The sequence below is a fragment of the Pleuronectes platessa genome, chromosome 6, assembly GCF_947347685.1.
Source record: "Pleuronectes platessa chromosome 6, fPlePla1.1, whole genome shotgun sequence".
Classification (NCBI taxonomy): Eukaryota; Metazoa; Chordata; class Actinopteri; order Pleuronectiformes; family Pleuronectidae; genus Pleuronectes; species Pleuronectes platessa.
In genome coordinates, this window is record NC_070631.1 from 9,615,568 (window position 1) to 9,634,532 (window position 18,965).

The 18,965-nt window shown below is 41.0% G+C and overlaps 1 protein-coding gene across 4 annotated transcripts; it reads right to left on the minus strand.

The window, feature by feature from the left end:
* Positions 1-2,138: 2,138 nt before the first annotated feature.
* uckl1b (uridine-cytidine kinase 1-like 1b) lies at positions 2,139-18,270 on the minus strand. 4 transcript variants are annotated; one of them, XM_053424372.1, is made up of 15 exons: positions 18,125-18,270; positions 11,683-11,876; positions 11,088-11,194; positions 9,576-9,746; positions 8,923-8,994; positions 8,368-8,557; positions 8,126-8,187; positions 6,044-6,063; positions 5,313-5,411; positions 5,107-5,200; positions 4,620-4,682; positions 4,354-4,476; positions 4,063-4,170; positions 3,811-3,967; positions 2,139-3,679 (listed from the first exon to the last, which is right to left on the minus strand). In XM_053424372.1, the coding sequence occupies exons 1-15, from the start codon at positions 18,160-18,162 to the stop codon at positions 3,600-3,602; spliced, it is 1,578 nt and encodes a 525-aa protein (XP_053280347.1). In that variant the 5' UTR covers positions 18,163-18,270; the 3' UTR covers positions 2,139-3,599. The 4 variants fall into 4 exon arrangements, with proteins under 4 accessions (XP_053280347.1, XP_053280344.1, XP_053280345.1 ...); XM_053424369.1 differs by lacking the exon at positions 18,125-18,270 and adding an exon at positions 14,813-15,372; XM_053424370.1 differs by lacking the exons at positions 6,044-6,063; positions 18,125-18,270 and adding exons at positions 7,196-7,212; positions 14,813-15,372.
* Between the last annotated feature and the right edge of the window lie 695 nt (positions 18,271-18,965).

Here is an 18,965-nt window from a genome sequence, read left to right on the forward strand (position 1 = left end):
AATTCATCCTCATGTATCTGCACTGAGCCACTGTACTTCTCCATCTCTTCACGTTTACAATCCAGGCCACACTCAGTGTCGGAGAGCACGTCCACCAAAACAAACAACCCTGAGAAAAATACTCATATTTCCTCAACAATCATCAAAATAAGTTTCTGAAGTGTCCTCTGCCGGCTCCTTACCCACACGGCAGATCTTCGGACTCCTCAGCCCCCATCCGAGCATACAGGAGGGAAGAGAAAAATAAAAGTTAAGTTGAGACCAGGAGGAGGCACAGAGGAGGAGAGGAGAGGAGAGCTGGTGACATGAGGATGGAAAAGAAAGACAAGTCGCTGAGTTATAGCTGCCTCACTCCTGCTGTCGTTACTGAGCTGTGACCTCATCGTGCTCTGTACTAGCAGTGGGGATGCAGCACACACACACACATACACACACACACACACACACACACACACACACATACACACACACACACACACACGCGCGCACATACACACACACACATCACCTTCCTGTTTGTCAGTGATGGTTGTAAACTTTCCACTGACATCTCCATTCAAGAGACTATGAACTTTCACACATTTTATCGTAAATCAAAAATAATTATTAAAACTTTGTCTTTTAGCGGATGTCACCATGCAATTAAATTTACTTTGCATATGTCAGTTCTTGTACTTATGACTTTGTGAGGACCATTTTAAGTATAGGCCTAACAGAGGACATTTTGACCGTCACTCACTTTTTTAATGTTTCAGTGTTTGCGGGTTAAGACTTGGTTTTATGATTAGAATTAGGTTTAGGTTGGAGTAATGGTCAGGGTTAGGGTGAGGCATTTAGTTTGCATGGTTAAGGTTAGGGTGAGGGGCTAGGAAGGCATCATGTCGATGAGGGTCCTCTCTAAGATATAGGTACAAGAATGTGTGTGTGTCTGTAGATGTGTGTGTATGAAGGAGAAATACAATTCTGGTGATGAAAATATATACAAAGTCAACTTCTCATCTTTTTGCAAATTTAAACACATTCAAATTAACTTATTACGTTTCATTAAAATCTCACTCAATTTAACTTTTTCAAAAAATGTTAATCTTTTGACAGCTGCACTTAATGACATAAATAAACTAGAGCAACAGAAATGTAAGAGGTCTGTTGCTGCCGGGCTTCCTGATATTCTTAGCGCTTGCACGTCTTTTCACTGTCCCTCTCTCGCCTCCCCCCTCAGAAGAGAAGAAGCCTCCTATGGGTCAGCTCCTGCCTGATCGGCCCCTGCTTTCTAATTGTCCGTCAGTCTCGTCAAACGCGTGTCAATCACACTTTAGCCGTCTGACATCTTGACAGCTGTCAGAGTGATAATTATGGAAGTAAGTGATGGAAGATGTCAAGGTTACTTTCCATGAGAAGAGGACAACCACAATATCCTTCCTGTTCATTTTCAACGAGCAGGTAATGTGTCATTGTGTCTTCAAGTGTGTGATAAAGGTAAAAAATATGCAGCTAATGTTCGCCCAGTTGTCAGTTTATTAGGAACCCTAAATGTTCAGTTTTGTGTAGAACTGTATTGCATTATACAAAAAGCTGAGTCTGTTGTTTAGATAAGAATGAGGTGGACAGAATAATAGGAACACCTTATGCCAACACAATGCAATGTGGGTCAACTACACCACAAACTACATCCTCCAAAACTATGGGCTGACAAAAGTCTACATCCGACCAAATTTAAATCTACTGGATAAGGATTTTAATTTTGTTCTGCATGAAGTAGATCACACACGTTCACACAAATCCTGTAAATAGCACTGAAGTTTTTCATAAAAAAAATCATTGATCCATCCTCTGATCTAGATACCCAACAATATTTGATGGCTTCTTCTCTGACCTATTACACTTCTTACCACCAGGTTTCATGGTAATCTGTCCAGTTATCCTGCTAGAAAATAAACAATCAACAACCGCAGGATTTATTGCAGGACTGCTGAATGCATAAATCAGGTGGACCTAATAAAATGAGAGTGTACATCTCAGCAGGATTTTCCAACATGGTGAATAATTTACATGTTTTTTGTAATAACGCTGCCTGAAGAATATTTTAAAACGAGTTGTAGTTAAATATATTGAAATGAAATGACGCACTGGACGAAATCTAAAAGCTCCATTGCACTTTTTTTTATTAAATATATAACAAACATGCAGCAGATGAATTAAAGACCAAAAAACAGCACGTGGTCAAACACTGAGGCTGCAAACACAATCACTGCATTTTCAGTACGGAGCGACTCGCTATCTGTGGAACTCCAGCAGTTTACTAAATGTTGACACAGTAGTAACAGTAAGTATAATGTGACAGGATGCATGGAGTTACATTTTCAACACAAACCACAGTGTTAATGTATCTCCTCTTACAGTGCATGGGAATAAAATGAGTTGGTGTATTGATGATGAGTTGTGAACGCCTAGAGGAGAGCTTCACTATTAATTGCATTCGTTGAGAAAACCATGTGACTGTGTGGCGAGCTGTTGAACTGATCCTTTTAAGAGCAAGGCCACGTTAAACAGGCACAGATTCTAACAAGCACATCTCCTATTGTTTCAATACTGATTCCACGTGAAGAGATCAGGCACTAGCAGAACCCCTTCGACATGTTCTGAGTTCACATCCTAACAGCACCTTTCTGTTGTTAACTAGAATGACACAATTCCCTCTAAAGCAAAACAAAAAGAGGCATGAATCAGGATGCGTGGGACAGAAATAAACACTTAATCTCTGTGTGTTTAAAGAAAAAAAATTGCAGATGACCCATTTTCACGGCAGTAAAAAGAGGTATGACTTCTATTTTCACTGGTCAGGTCTATCCATAGTAAAAAATATGTAAATGAAGGACATACTGCATAAATACCCATCACAAGTGCATACTTGCAGCTGTATAATGAAAAGCGGGTTTCAACACCCTTTTTAACTGGTGAGGTCGGCATCCACAGAGAAGGGAAAGGCTGAACCAGAGAGCAAAAAAAAAGAAAGAGACGGATACACCTACACATTTTCCGATTGAATGGTCCTTCAGAAAGTGCTCTTGGCAATGGAAGTTGAGCAACATGAGTTCATGTTCAGATTTTTTTTACTTTTGTGAAAGTTGTGAGGAAGCTGTTTGATCGAAATGACCTTGAAAGCTTGAATCTTTTTTTTCTCGTGTACAGCTCGTGCAAATTTACATTCAGTTGTGTCGTCCACAGTGCACGGCTTAAGGCAAGAAATATCTTCTTAAAACAACGAGTCTGCAGAGTTCCAAACAGAGATTGCCAAAATTCAAAAACCATAATAAAACCTTTGGACTTTATAACTTAATCAAAATATAAAAATATTTAACCTTCATAACACCTCTTTCCACAACAGTATTTACACAAGATTAAATAATATAATTTAAAGATTGAACAAGGTGACTGTAGCGATGTATTTTACTGTATTTCAGGGCCCTTGTGTGGCTCTTAGAGGACAAACTGTACAGTATGTCATGGCCTGACCGAAGCAAAGAGCATGTCCTCGTATTGTCCTCAGAGGAGAACTGACCAGCATCACCAGACACTTCAGTGCACAGTCAATATCGTCACTAGTAACTGGGCTCGTCCATCTCTTCATCGCTCCAATCAGGAGGTGCATCCGTTCCAAAGTATCGATCCCCAAAGTTTCCTAAAAGTACAGCAAATGGGATACAATGAGTAAATCTGTAAAAAGACGTCACACAACACACAACATGAAATAATTAAATGTAATATTCTGAGGCACTTTTACAGTCTGATATTAACTCAGTCTGAACTCACCGATGCCAGGTATAATGTGGAAGAGGTCGTTGACCTTCTTGTCGACGGCTGTTGTGATGATTTTGACCTGTGGAAACGCGTAGGCCACTGAATGAACTCCCATTTCCGCCATTAGCAAAGACACCAGCAGGATTTTCTCCTCCTGAACATCGTGATCCTGAAAAAACAAAAAAACAAAACATGGCTGTGAAAAGTGCTGCAATGCAATTCACTGTCATGGATGTGGATTTGTGAACCATCAGTCGCACCCACCAGCAGGACTCGTACAGCCATCATGGCAGCGGCTCCAGTGGACACGGTGCAGTCCATCAGAATCACATGATCCTCACCAATGTCTTTAGGTAGACGCAGGTAGTGAAGCTGATGTGTTCAGAGACAGGATGTGGGTTAGAGATATTACTCATGAATGCCTTTGTGTGAATAGGCATGTATTTATTTTTAGAGTTGCCATATGTAAGACAACGGAAGCAAACGGTTCTACACAGATCAATATGAAAAAGAGTTTCGAGTTTGATAATCTATAAGCCATATTTCAAACTGCACCTCTGGTTCTCCTGTGTCCTGGTTGGTCTGAATGAGGATCTTGCCGATGCGGACGTCTTTGCAGACGGCCCTCAGTGCCGGCTCCATGGTCTCCCCGGCTCGCAGGATGGACACGCCCGTGATCTAAAGAGAAACAAAGAAAAGGAAAAAAACAATTAATCTAAGGTTAATTGCACCGGTTGAGGTAGAGACAAACCCCCCCTGAATGCTCTTTGAAAAAAACATGGAGTCGAGAAAATTGCTGGAAATAAATGGAGTTCACTCACCCTCTTCCCATGAAAAGTCCTGCCTTCATAATCCTCTCCTTGGGGGGTCTGGACTAGGTGGACCTGAGGTAATATTAAAAATCACAACGGTGTGAGCATATTGCTCATCACGACACAAGCCAGGAAAAGAGTCTGTGACAAGCTGCAGTGAAGTAAAAAACAGTCACATGTGTCTGAGAGTTAATGGTTCAGGTATGGAAACTTTCCATTGTGGTGAAATGATAAGTTTCCTTGTTCGTGCCGCTCACCGCTGGGTGTCTGTCTATCTGATTCTTGAAAACAAGAACTCACTCTATTTAAATTCATCTTCTATCTTTCAATCGTTTCTTTCAATGCGACACACGGTGCTGTATCTCTCTACCCATCGCTCGTCTCCATCCAGGCCCAGGTACAAAAAGGTTCAGAGTTCACCTCCTTAATACAAAGGACTACAGAAGCTTAGTGCTGTGCTATGAATTAATTAACAGTGGATGTCAGTGTCTCACACCTGTGAGGGGAGGAAGGAGAGCGCTCGCTCGATCAACAGACGCATCAGCCTCTTGGAGTAGAAGATGAACTCATCACGGCTGGTTTCCTTATTTCTACATGTGGTGATTAGGAAAAAGAAAGACACAAGATACAAGTGGCCCCTGGTTTTAGACAGCACATTTCTCAATGGAAACAGATTAATGTAACACACTCTTGAGCCTTTACCTGATGATGGTGTGCATACCCCTGACCTGGGGTGTGCTCTCCAGGACGCTGAGGGTCTGGGGGAGGGGTTGTGCCTGGTGTGCAGATGCCAGGGCTGCCCTGTAACCACGGCAACAAATGGTAGAGCGGGGGTGAAGCAGGGTGAGAGGAGCAGGGAGAGGGAAGATGGACAGACATGAATAAGAGTGCAGGTAACCCTTCTCTGCATGCATATGATGTGGACAGCATGTGCCAGTTCACAAAAAAGTGAGCTCGCACATACTCTACATAGAGTTAGAAAACACACACGAGTAGACACATGCACAAAAGATATCTTAGGAGCAGTTTGAGCAAGGGTGGTGTTTACAGACTGTGAGTGGAAAAGGCAGAAACAGAAAAGTACCAAGCACACAGTGTTGACACAACAGCACAGAGACCATGATAATGGAAAAGAACATTAAGAATTTAAAATGAACTATTAAAAACTGTACATAATATAAATTCCCCGGTATGATTCAAATGTAACTGGATGAATGTTATTTTCCATGTCATGTCTCTACTAGCTTTACTACGACTAGTATTCCACACGTAGTTGAACACCAGGTTAGCCATGGGCCACCCTGAGGTCTAGAGGAACACACTGTTAGAAATACTCAGTGATGCAGTCATGTCGACACTACAGTCTCCACCATGGCACTGCAATAAACATTAGCCAGATGCAAAGAAAGATAAATCATAGCAAATCTGCTCACATATCCCAGCGAAGTTTCCTCTATGGGGAGAGTTTTTGAGACGAAACACAACAACAATCACAACAGAGAAGACACAGAGAGACGAAAACAACAGATAAGAGGTGGAAACATGAGAAAAGACACAACATCAGGTGGGTGAAGGCTTGACGGACTATCTCACACAGTGAAAAGTGTGTCAGCAGACACTAGACAATGTCAAACGTCTCTGTAAGATGCTTACCACAGAGGTGAACTAAGAAAAATGATCTTTCCTGGTTATCACTCACTGTATTTTCCATTATCTGAGAATTAATAGAATAACAGGTCATGTTTTTAAAGATCTTTATATATATTTGGGTTAAAGAGACCACATCCACATTTTGGACCAGATTTTGGTATCTGTACACATGCATGCACTGTGTGTGTGTGCGTGGGAGGTGCACAAGTTACTGTGCCGCTGTCACTTTTTCACCATGTGGAACAGAAGAGGTTGGTATTTCAGCTCACAGGCCCCAGCACATCCTGTGTCTAAAGACAGACATCAAGCTCATTTCCTCTCTCTCCGTCTCAGACACTGTGGCCGACACTCAATGGAAAAACTCAGCGCTTTGTAGTAGGGTATTGGAAACTTTCTCTGTGGCTGAGGTATGCGATAGTCAACAATATTTGTAGCAAGAGCTTCCTCTCGCTCGCTTTCTGTTGTAGTCACTCTCTCTCTTAATCTCGCTGACGCTGAAAGGAGGGGTCAGTGACTTGACGCATCGCTGTATTTTTAGACACAGAAGCCAGGAAGAGTGTGAGTTGTCATTTTTCTAAAAGGTAGAAAGAGGGAAAACCAACGTCTTTAAGCTAAGTGCTGGCTGCACCACAACACTTTCAAACTTCTGATCAAGAATACACTTTTTTAATTTATTCCATGCTGCTGTGAATTACATCTTGACAATGTTTTTGGCACAGGCCCACGACTGATGCTTTAGGAGCCATGTTTGGGTACAGATACAGCCCGATAGTGCCGCCTGGTGATGTGTCATAGCAGCCAGCAGATCAGTGCGGCAGAGGTTGGCTTTGCTGGCCTCCTTTTTTATCTCTCCCTCCCAGTAAGAAGCTGGAGTGATTGGGGAACTGGGCAGATGGTGAGGAAGAGAATGATAGACAGGATAAAGACCACTCTACCTGACGCTGAGCTCGCGCTGTGAGCCATGGAGGGATTGGGGATGGGGGGAAGTGGGGGGGAGAGAGTGGGAGAATAGTCCATCAGCAGAATGAGTGTTATTGTGTGTGTGTGTGTGTGTGTGTGTGTGTGTGTGTGTGTGTGTGTGTGTGTGTTTAGAGTGAGGAGGAAACAAAGTAAAGTGCTCTGTGGCACAAGGTGCTCCCATGGGCAAAAATGGGTCTTTGGTGAAAATTAGTAAATGTTGCACATCAACTCCACACCATGAATCAATGAGTACAAACCATGAATCAATGAGTTTTACATGGATAAAAGAGAAATTGACCTTCTCCTAAAGGTTCAAACTGTTTACTTTAAAAGTAAATAATCAAATTGTGTCAAAACTCAATATTAATCTCGTATTCCAGTAGCTCATTGTATTAAGTACATGATTTATCAGAACACTAATCTAAATGCATCATTAATGGGTTATATGAATGTAAATACAGTAGGTTATGGAACAATTGCAATTATAGGACATCTTAACTCCCTTTCTTCTTTTGTATTTAACCATGTCAGAAAAACCTAAAAAATGTATTACAGGAGAAATCTTTCAAAAGAGTAAAATATACATCATATTTGCCAAATATTATGAACCTTTCAAGTCTTTGTCCTAAAAGTGAACAATGGACATTCATCCTCCCCTGAAGTCTATGCAGTGCATTTTCTGTCCACTAGAGGGGGTAATGTAGTTTGCAATCACTAATAAAGTATGAAGGGCTACACAAATACTGAGTACAGATCCTCCCTGTGGTGAATTATATAGTATATATTTATGACTTACAGAACAGCAGGAAGTAAGACTGAAGGTTCATAATGCTTTACTAATATAAACATGTAATTTCAAACTGGAGTGTGTGTGTGTATGAGTCTGTCAGTGTGACCTCTCTTACCTCCTCCAGCTGACTGTGTACATGCTGCACGATCAAATCAATGGCCACCATGTTGCCGCCACCTGACAGGACGACAGACCACACACATGAGGGGACCTACTACGAGTATCTATAACTATAAATATATCTGTAACTCAACACCTTAAATATAGCAACCGTGCTACAGTTCTGTATAGTGAAATCGAGGAGTAGTTATGTGAAATGGATCCTGTATGTATGTAAACATATGCGTGTGTACGCACCACGTGGTACCACAATATCAGCCAGGCGCATGGTGGGCTCAATGTACTGCTCAAACGCTGGCTTCACAAACTTGTTGTACTGTTTGATGACGCCCTCGATGTCTCGCCCCCTATCTGTAATGTCCCTCCTCAACCGGCGCACCAAGCGAATGTCGGAATCCGTGTCCACAAAAATCTTCATGTCCAGCAACTATCAGGAGAACGTGAAAAAGAGTGAGTATAAAGCTTCAAAACCCACATTCACACAAAGAGGATGAGAGAAATGGAAAGCTAAATATAACCTCTTGATATTATTTTTAGCTTGTGCTATATCAGCAAATATATACACAGATTTTGAAAACTCTATTGTCAGAGAGAGGATACATCAGTTCCAATCTTATTTCATCCCGATCCTTTCCCCAATGTGATTATATTTAATCAACATGCTTTTTAATCAACAATAAATGATAATAAAACTGAGAAAACATGTTTGACCTTATGAACAGAAAACCATAAACTTGAGACCAACAACTTCCAAGGAGGTGAACATACTAGAAGACAATAACCTTTTCCTACCTGTAAGAGCTCTTTATCTGTAAAGGCCATGATTCCCTCAAAGATGATAACACTGGCTCCATACACAATTTTCTGTTGTGGACAAGTGCATGTAGCATTATAGTGCATTGTGTACATAAACAAAAGCATGTGAACATACAGACAACAATGGATCACGACAACTATGGATTTGGGGGGGCAGTGCTGATACTGATATTAGGGTGTAAAAAGATGTCCAATACCTAAATACCAAGTATTTTACGTATAATTTAATGCATAAAAAAAAAAATTGCAATGATTTTTTAGTTGTCGTTTTAAAACCCTCATGTTAAAGAAACTTACAAATAAATATGTCGGGCTCTAAAAAGTACTCATTAGCAACAATCATCAAGATTAACCAAGACTGACAGTTGCCACTGATGTAAGAATGTCTAAGTGCAGTTAATGGGCATTTAATTATAAAAGCAAACAGAGAGAAATAACACAAATGGTTCATCTGTGACCATCTGCAGTTGCAGATTTGCAGTGCGACTCTAAACCTCTAGCAATGGAGATTAAAAGCCTTTTAGGTAATCGAGAAACTGAGATTACTGCATTTGCAGCAACTCTGACATGCTACTGATTAACTTACACAGTGCATGACCACATGTTTAGATGTGTGCATTCATCCTTACCCAGTCCTTCTGTCTCCCATGGGTTGTAAAGTCATACACAGGGATTTTCACGCTCTTGCCTTGTTTGAGTTTGCGCAGGGTGTGTGTCAGCAAACCAAAGTCAAAGGCATCAGGGTGGTCAAAGTTATAGTCGTTACTGGCGGCAAGAATCTGCTTGTCTGGGGTCAGGACCTGAGGACGAGAACAATAATATTGGAATGACTTTACAGCAGTAATGCCACAAAATGATGCAACAATCTTTCTGAGTAAAATATTTTCTTTTTCTGGCACACATATTAATAATATTAGCATGTCAAAATAAATAAATACTGATCCAGAACTAGTGAGACAAAACACACACCCTTAAATTATGTTTTTTGAGATCATTTACATATGCGTCTGTAAAAACACAACACACACTATTGCTCAAGAGCAGTTGAAGTTAGGAGACCTAAATTTAGGAGAACATCATGCGCCACTGTGACGTCTTTACCAGGTGGTGGGTGTGTGTGTGTGTGTGTGTGCGCCCTAGGGTGGTCGAGCATTAAAACCCCAGACGTGGTATGTAACGGTTTCAGAACACAGCAACACTCTCTTCTCAAGTTAACTGATTGCACACTTAATATGACAAACCTGTGTTACCCGCTCTCAGGGGCCTGTGAGTAGGCATGAGGCAAGTCAAGTCAAGTCATTGTTATTTACGTGGCACCAAAGCAGAAGAGAAGATATCTCACTATAACACAACATGACACTCTGTACAAGCGCTTAACAGTGGTGCAAAAAAACTTGTTTGAGAAAGAAAGAGAAGAGACAGAGAAAGGAAGGGGAGAGAAAGAGAGATCAGGAGAACACGATGCAAAGCAGGTTCCACCTTAATTGCTATAATGGGATTAGTAATTTAACTAATAATGACTATTTGCAGCAGAACTGGTTGTTGAGCAGGATCATGGGAGAAATTATTAAATATTTTGTTTGCTAACCTCTGGTAATGCAATGTGCAAACTGCCACTTGCTAAAGGCTACAACACCACTGGTCACTGGTACATCTCTGTTACTCCTGACAATCTGAACCGCTGCTGTCAGACTGTGACAGGATTACATAACTACAGTGTGGGAGGAGGTATGGACAGGCATGAATGATGGCTCTTGATTGCTCTTCTCCACTCTTTTCCCCTCAATTCACTCACCACTCTGCTTCTCTTTCATCTCATCCGCCCTCTGGTATTTTAACCTTTCTGTCCTCTTTCTTTCCACTCACTCCTCATATTTTCTCTCAGGGATTCAAACTGAATCCTGTATTATCTCTTTTACTATGTCTTCTGCACTTAATGCTTCCCTCCAGCTACTGGGTTGTTTGCAACAATACGAGACAGGGATGGCGTAAAAATAAAAGGTTGTTTCTCAAAATTCAGACAACTTAAAAGTAATAGGCATCCTTACTTCTCTTTGCAACATTCATAGACAGGTGTGTTGCTGTATTCAAATACATATACCCATCAATGCATTCCTAACATACTGCACACACATGCACACCTTGTAAAAAGAGTCCATTGAAAGTAGCACAACCCAAGGCACATCTAGAGCCTCGATGATTTTCCTGGCTACTGTTGTCTTTCCTGAAGCGCTGCCGCCGCACAGACCTGTGACAGAACACGGACATAAAGGGCATTACGTAATGTTTTCATGCATGTTTTCTGCTTACTTTGCATGCTGGGAACATACAGACATTAGCTTGACAAGACATTCTGTGATGGTATTTTCAGAATCTCCTTATATCCGCAAAAGGAGCCAGGTAGTGCCACGTCTAATAAGGTCTAAGCATCAATAAGGACATTGAGTGAGCTTGTCAATCGCTTATTTCTGCAAAAGACACACTTCAAAAAATATGTTTTTGTTTCCAACAGATAAATATTCCTGTAAATTTATATTCATTTGTTTTAGGTTTAGACTTTGTACTTAATCTACTACTTTTTCAGCCAGTTTGAGAGCTCACTCTTAAGAAGATAAATTGGCAGTGCAATACAAGCTGGTTTGTATTCTGCTGTATGACACAGTGAATTAATATGATCAAGTAAAGATGGAAGGAAATACAAACATCAGTACTGTGCATCTCTTTTATGTGTCTTACCAATGACAAAGGCCTCTTTGGACTGTGTTCCATGTTCGTTGTACCAGGGCGGGCGTCCAGCGGTGTAGATGGTTCGTTTGGAGGTGCGTAGGAGAGGAGGCTCAGACTTGCACTGGCTAGTGGTTCTTTTCCGAGGTGTCAGGCCTGTGCTAACTGAGGGGAGGAGTCGGTCCAGTGATCCATCACCACCTCCACTATAAAACCACCAACACACAACAGAGAGGAAAACATTACAGTCTGGAGAAATGGTAGATAACAATTTCCTTTTGGTTAAAGTATTATTAGAATAATAAAACGCCATAGTACAAGCTACATAGTAAAAATAGTGTTAAATAGGCATCGACAGAAAGGGATGGGGACAATAAACCACAAGTATATCATCAAAATAGCCATCATCATCTTAAGTAAAGTAAAATCTCCTTCCTGTTCAAGCTTCCTGTTATACTGTAACTCGAGTGTGTCACGCCTATTTGACAAACAGACAGAAACCTCAGTTTATGTTCGTAACTGTGGAATCATGAAGAGAACTGACCCTGTTACGAAACAAAGCAAGTGTTGTGTTACTCTGGCACAGGCTAATGTTTAATGTGTTTTACACATCCAACAGGTGAGCTTTGTACAGTGTTGGAGCACAGTGTCACTGGCTCAGGAACCAAAGTACACTATACGTTAACTCTGTGGAAAGACAGTCAGTTGTGCAACGCGAACACGTGTACATGCAGTACATACTCAGAGTGTTGACAATGATTAAGACAATAGTAAATATGTGAGAAAAAGTCTTCATAAGGAAACAACAACAAGCCAATTTAAAACAGGTACGAGGTTCTTCAGTGGAGCCACATACAGTGAGAATTTGCATTATAGAATATTCAAATCAAACACACTGGTTCATCATGTCCACACGACACAACAAGAATACTGGTTACCTGTTTTGGAAACAGGAGAATATTTTGTGCCAGGGAGGAGCTGGTGAAATACCTTCATTTAATTAATTGGGATTGAAAAAAGCTGCGGTCTGTTTCTACCTGCCTCTCTACATGCAACTATTGGCCTTGAGCAACCTCAACATGCACTTCATAGTCCTGTCAGGCTAGCGCTTGTATGCTCCAACCCAGCTAAGGTATTTTTTAATAGAATACTTTCATTTAACATATATGCAACATTGCTTATTATCTTTAAGTAAATATTTGGTCATGGGTCTGTGTGCCTGCTCCAGGAAAGAAAATAATGAGAAATTATGTTTTTACTTAAAATAGATTATTTCTTAATTTTGACATGTTTGTGCCTGTCTTTACAAATTAAGTGTGCTACGTTTGATAATAGTTTTCAGTATGTTGCAGCATGACCAAAGACTTGATTCACATGTTTATGAGAGGAGTTCTGTGAATCTGCACTTGATTGCTCGGCCTCGATGACCCAGATGTGTGTCTCAAGTTCATTGGAATTAAAATTCAAAAATGTTATTAAGACACATTGCCCAAATTAAAAAACTTAGATTTTTATGTATGACACATTTTTATGTATGACACATTCCTGCTCATATATTTACTACAAGTGTCTTTCAACACCAAAACTTGTGCCAGACTTTTGCAACAGCTTTTGAAATTCTGTCACAGCATTTGGCAATAAAGCTACTACTTGCTCCACACAAACAAGATTTATATAGAAGAAGGAGAGGAATGCACATTAACATTCAGTTAATGGTTGTGGCTAATTATGATTCAGAGCAGAGAACGACAGCACAAAGAACTGTTCAGACACATTGTTGAATGAAACATCTATAACTTGCTTCATCTCCGGTCTAGGCATCTGTGATGCATTATCTACTTCACTGATGTTGCAAATATCAAATTTCCTAAGGGATACAAATCCTGTCTTAGTTGAAATAACAAACACAATTATGTTTGCGCGATAAGTCTAACCAGGTAACGATTGCTAGGAACACTTACTGCAGCTTCTGAGATATCCACACTTCACCAAATGGGGACTGTAAAAATCCAGAAGCCATAACAATGTACGAGAGCAGTCAAAGATGTTCCTCCGTCTATTTCTCTGGTATCCAGTCAACTCTCGGCCCCACATCGTTTTATAGGCCACACACCTCCCCAGGTGGAGGATCAAAAGGTTGGAGGTGAAGCAAACAAGAGGGAGCAAAGGTTTATCTTATCGCACAAGGGTCACCTGAGCTTGGATTGAGCCTGGGAGTGTACTGAGACTTGGACAGCACTGTGAACCAAACATGAAGCATAGCACACTCATGCTTGGTTATCAGTTAAAGTAAAACCGACTTGCCATAAAAGATAAGCCGAGTTGTACTGTGCTGAATCATGCCCTTGTTCAGTGGTTAAAGTAATAGCGCTCAGTGCTCTTACACATTACACTGATGCTGAATGCACCTTTGTGAAAAGGATGGCATGAGGTCACAGTGGAGCTGAGACGAGACGGTGGAGACTTGTGGACCATCTAAGCCCTACAGCCAGGAGTGGTCATGGACAATAATAGAAGTAAATGATTATCTTATACTATGTGCAGCTTCATTATTTTCCTTTTAAAACCTTGTTTAAGACTGTTTTTATGGAGGGCAACATAAAAGCATAATGTCTCACACAACCTTAACCATAAATCTAAAGAAAACATGGGAACAACTTTTTATGTAATATCAATTCTTAAATTGACATTAATCTAAGTTTTCTGTATTCAACTTTTTCTGCATCTGACAAAACTTCTCAAACAACACTTAAACGACTCTTTCCAAGGGTTTACGTTATAACTTGCATCGTATAATATATTTGTGCGACGGAATTATATGAAAATAATAACCAGATACGATAATTTCATTACATAACCATTCCACTGACTATTTGGGCGTCAGCACAAAAGCACTACCGCAGTAATTCACACCAAGTTACGAACTGACAGATGCAAACTTTCCCAGAGCATGTCAACAAAAACCTAACAGATATACTGTTGTGTGATAAAGACTAGAGTTGTTGATCCTGTTCATCCGCATTTGAAGACACAAACCCAGACAGCTAAATCTTCACCACGCAAAACACAAATTTCCAAAGTACACCTGGAAATGCTAAAGTTAAAGGGAAAAAGGAAAATTATATAAATAAAATACACTTACCTGCCATCAGATCTTAGAGTCCAACAGCCAGATATTCTAGCTCCTGAATAAGCCGGTAGACAGTTCATGCCTGGAGACAATATAATTTCCGTTCTTGTGCTCTCTTCAAGTTCTGTCTTTATCTTATATTATAGCCTCAGTATATATTCACACTCATCCACAGTAGAGCACTTAACCGCACTGCACTCTGGCATAACACATTGGAGGTAGAGAGATGGAGGGAGGGAAATATAGAGGGGATCGGCTTGGAGTAGAAACGAAACTTTTGACAACTGTTTAGCTTTCAGTTTCCACCATTCAGTCCTGCAGCAGAGAGGGAGCGAGGAGGAGAGGCACTGCAGCTTGGTAGAGAGAGTGTGTTCAGACTGCAACGACAGCAGAGCTTTTCCCTCCTCTTTCACGCACGCTCCACTCCTCCCCTCAGTCGTGCAGCCAACAAATGTAAGAGGATAACCTACCCTCTAGATTATGTTCATTAGGTGGTATTAATAGCACTAGGGTAGAGCCAGACCTCCCCACTCCTGGTACATGCACTCTCTCTCTCATACACACACACACACACACACACACACACACACCAAGCTTGGGTCATCTGTCTTTGACAGTCAGTGTTGCAGTATGTGGTAGGACAGGAAGGAGGAACCAGAAGGGAGTGACAGAGACACCAATAGATTGGGCCAATAGAAGAAAAGAAAAGAAAACTAAGAAAAACACAAAGTGGGTAGAAACAAACAGACGGCTATTGTTTTCCTCTGTTATTGACATAATTGATCGAATGAACAACACAAGATGTTTCAGGCCGTGTTGGGGCGATGAGGAGAGGGAGAATTGGAAAGGGATAAGACAATAGAGGGGAAGGCAATATGTTGTATGTTTTTTTTACCTGCAGGGACTTGCCATGTCGCCATGTACTTTACACTAGAGTCTAGAGACGTCAGCACGACAGCAAACACACAAACACATGCAAAGAACTGTCCCCTCTCTAACTTGACTCACAGGGAATAAACAGCATGATGAAACCCAACACCACCTCCACCGCGCCATCAGCTGACAGAGTTTGCAAAACAGCTCAGGGCAAAATGCACATACAACCAACACACACGCATGCACGCACACACACACACACACATATTCCCGCCCCACCCTGGCACAACTTGCACAGACAAACAAATCGTCACATACTCAGAGATCAGAAGAGCCTAACTAATTCTTTTTAGCAAAAACAAAACCAAGCACTGTGCAGGTTCCAGTTAAAGAACCACGCCACTTAGAGAAGATTCGATTTAAACCAACACTTAAAGCGTTTCCAAATATTCTGACTGTGGACTTGAAGAGACCTCATTTCTGCTGCTTCCTTGTTAAAAACCACAGAGAAGACCCTCAAGGGATTTCAATGTTTTTTCCTCTAATCTTCAGTGCAGTCAAGGAGCTCTCACTGTTTCTTTAAACTGCCTTCAGGAGACAGCTGCAGCGCCAAGAACACCACATCCAAATGCAAAGCCTGAACAGGTTGCTATGCCAAACATTCAGCGACCTCTCCATGGCTACAGAGACACAGGGCCGAGTTTAAGGCCCCAGCTGAATTACAACTTCACAACAATTTATATTATAAGAGAGAGATGTTTGACTATTTATTCCCACAGCGGATAACGAGGGACAAATTATCTTGTTTCTAAATTCCTATGACTCCTCTATAATCTATAAATGGGAGTTCACAATATTTCAACACAACCCAAATTCAAAATACTTCAAATCTATTTTATAAAATAGGACACTCTTATTTAAGTGTATATGTATGTACATAGGTTGGGCAAAATAATGAAAAACTTGTACAATACATTACCTTTCTATATGGTAAATGTACTGCACCTACATAGTGTTTTTATAGCCTTAACAACCACTCAAAGTGCTTTACACTACAAGTGTATTCATCCACTTGCAAACACAGTGAATCAGCCCGTCTACACGTTTTCTTTTTTCTATACACCAAATCATTCACACTCTGAGGGAGCAGCCATCAGGTTTAATGACTTGCCAGTTAAAATCTACCAGACGGGAGTCAGGTGCTTATCAGGTTCACGGTAGGGTTAATGAAGTGAAGTTATATTCACGGTGCACAGCAAACAGGAATGAATAATTGTCATCCGTTACGAGTGGAAGGGAAAAAAACAGCCCACTGGCTAACTGGAAAGGAGACTATTTTTCCGTACAGCGTTTGTACCTGAAGTCATAGCAGAGACTGGCAAAGCCACGGGTAGATAATGACAGGTATATTCTAAACCTGCAGCTGAAACGCCATCGTCTGTGACGACCATATCTTGGATTGCATTAGATTCATCTAAAGAAAGTGCTTTTCGGAAAGTTGATACACATTTCTGCCTATTTTGCATAATCAAAATAAAGCAAAGGTAAAAGCTCTGCATTTACTCAATGAGTAACATAGAGTTCTACCCTTACTTGGCTCTTTTGACAGCGATGAAGCAGATATTTCAGAGTAAACAAGGTTCACTGTGACCATGTGGTGGTTGTTTTTCATCTACTTCAATCCATTAAGCAGGAATAAAGTCTGGACTGGTGCAGTGACGCCCCCTTGAGGCTCAGCACGGTAGCACGCTGTGGGCTTGCCTCAATGGACCTGTGGCCACAGAAAAAGGACTAACACGAACATGACAGTTATAGTTTAATGGACATGGAACCCAGCTGCAGTGTGGGTCCCCTAAACAAACATGGACCCGTCGCTTGGTGTTGCTCTCGGGGGGGTGGGGGGGAGATGGCGTGTGTCTGTGAGGAAGAAGATCTCTCTCTCTCCCGGTTTGTGTCATGGTTGCCAGCAGCTCACACTGTGCCATGCTTTACCTCCCCTGCTCTTTTTGTTTTCTATTCAGCCATTTGTCACGTCTGTCTCTCCTGCTTCGTCGCGGTTAGCGCTCACGCTAAGGAGCGTTAGCATTAGCCACGCGACGCTAGCTTGGTGTGTTCCCCACTTCGAGGAGATGGAAGTTATTTCTCCTGAGGGCACCTCGTGTAACAAATATGATGAAGTGTCATAACCGAGTGGACAAGAGGGTCAGAACACGGACCAACTGGAACTCCGAGGGAATGTGATAATAACACTGTCCTTCAGGCAACATGCTACGTATATATATATATATATATATACACATGAGCACGAAAGGGGCTGTACTCATTAGGGCACGTTGTGTGGTAGTTTCCTAAATAGCTGCCGGTTATTTCCTTATAAAAGTCGCCCTGTATATTCAGAATATAATTCCACACGTTACCGAATAAAAACCGTTGTTTCTATTCATTTACCTTTTCGATAAAGAGGCAGTTTTCTCCTCGTTCTCCATCTTTGAGAGCCTTCCTTCCTTGTTAATGGTAGACTTTACCACTATGTCGACAAATCAGGTGGAGTACAGTAGAGCCCCGAGGTATCATGGGGGTTGTAGGCGTTTGGCGTCTCGGCACACGATTGGCTTCCAGAGCGTTTCGGCCAAAGAGGGGCTTCATATCCCAGAATGCAGCAGTGTTTTTCTTTTTCACGTTCGCCACATAGCAGCCGGGCACATATTCTTTACTGAGCTCCCAGTGCCCAACAGACCACGTGACAGCTGGTTTCAACATCATTTCAATAATGCCTTTAAAAATATATTTTATTGTTATGAGTTGTTGTATGTTTATTTTAAATTTGAATGTGACTTAGTAATAAATCAGAAATATATATGAAAATATTTCTCAGGCTTTATTCTAAAATATACTGAAGCAAACAATCACAGCTGAACTTGGCATTAAAGTATAGGGTCTGCAATAAATTCTACATTACAAAAATTACTAATGAATATAATTAAGATAAAATTAAAAAAAAAATACATTATTAATCCTGAGGGAAATTCTTGTGCCAGTCTGCTCCAAAATTACAGTATCAACAATGTATAATAGAACACAATACAGTGAACTCAACAAAAAAGTATTGATGTAAAAATATAAATGAAAATAACGATTTAAAAAGTGTGCTGTATACAGAGTAATGCAGAGCCAAAAATGTTAGCAATAAACTTTTATTTATGAGTTTGACATGGAATAGGTAGACAACCATAAACCAATTTCCAATTTGGTGTATGGACGGTTGCTGGGCCTGGGAAGAACACATTAG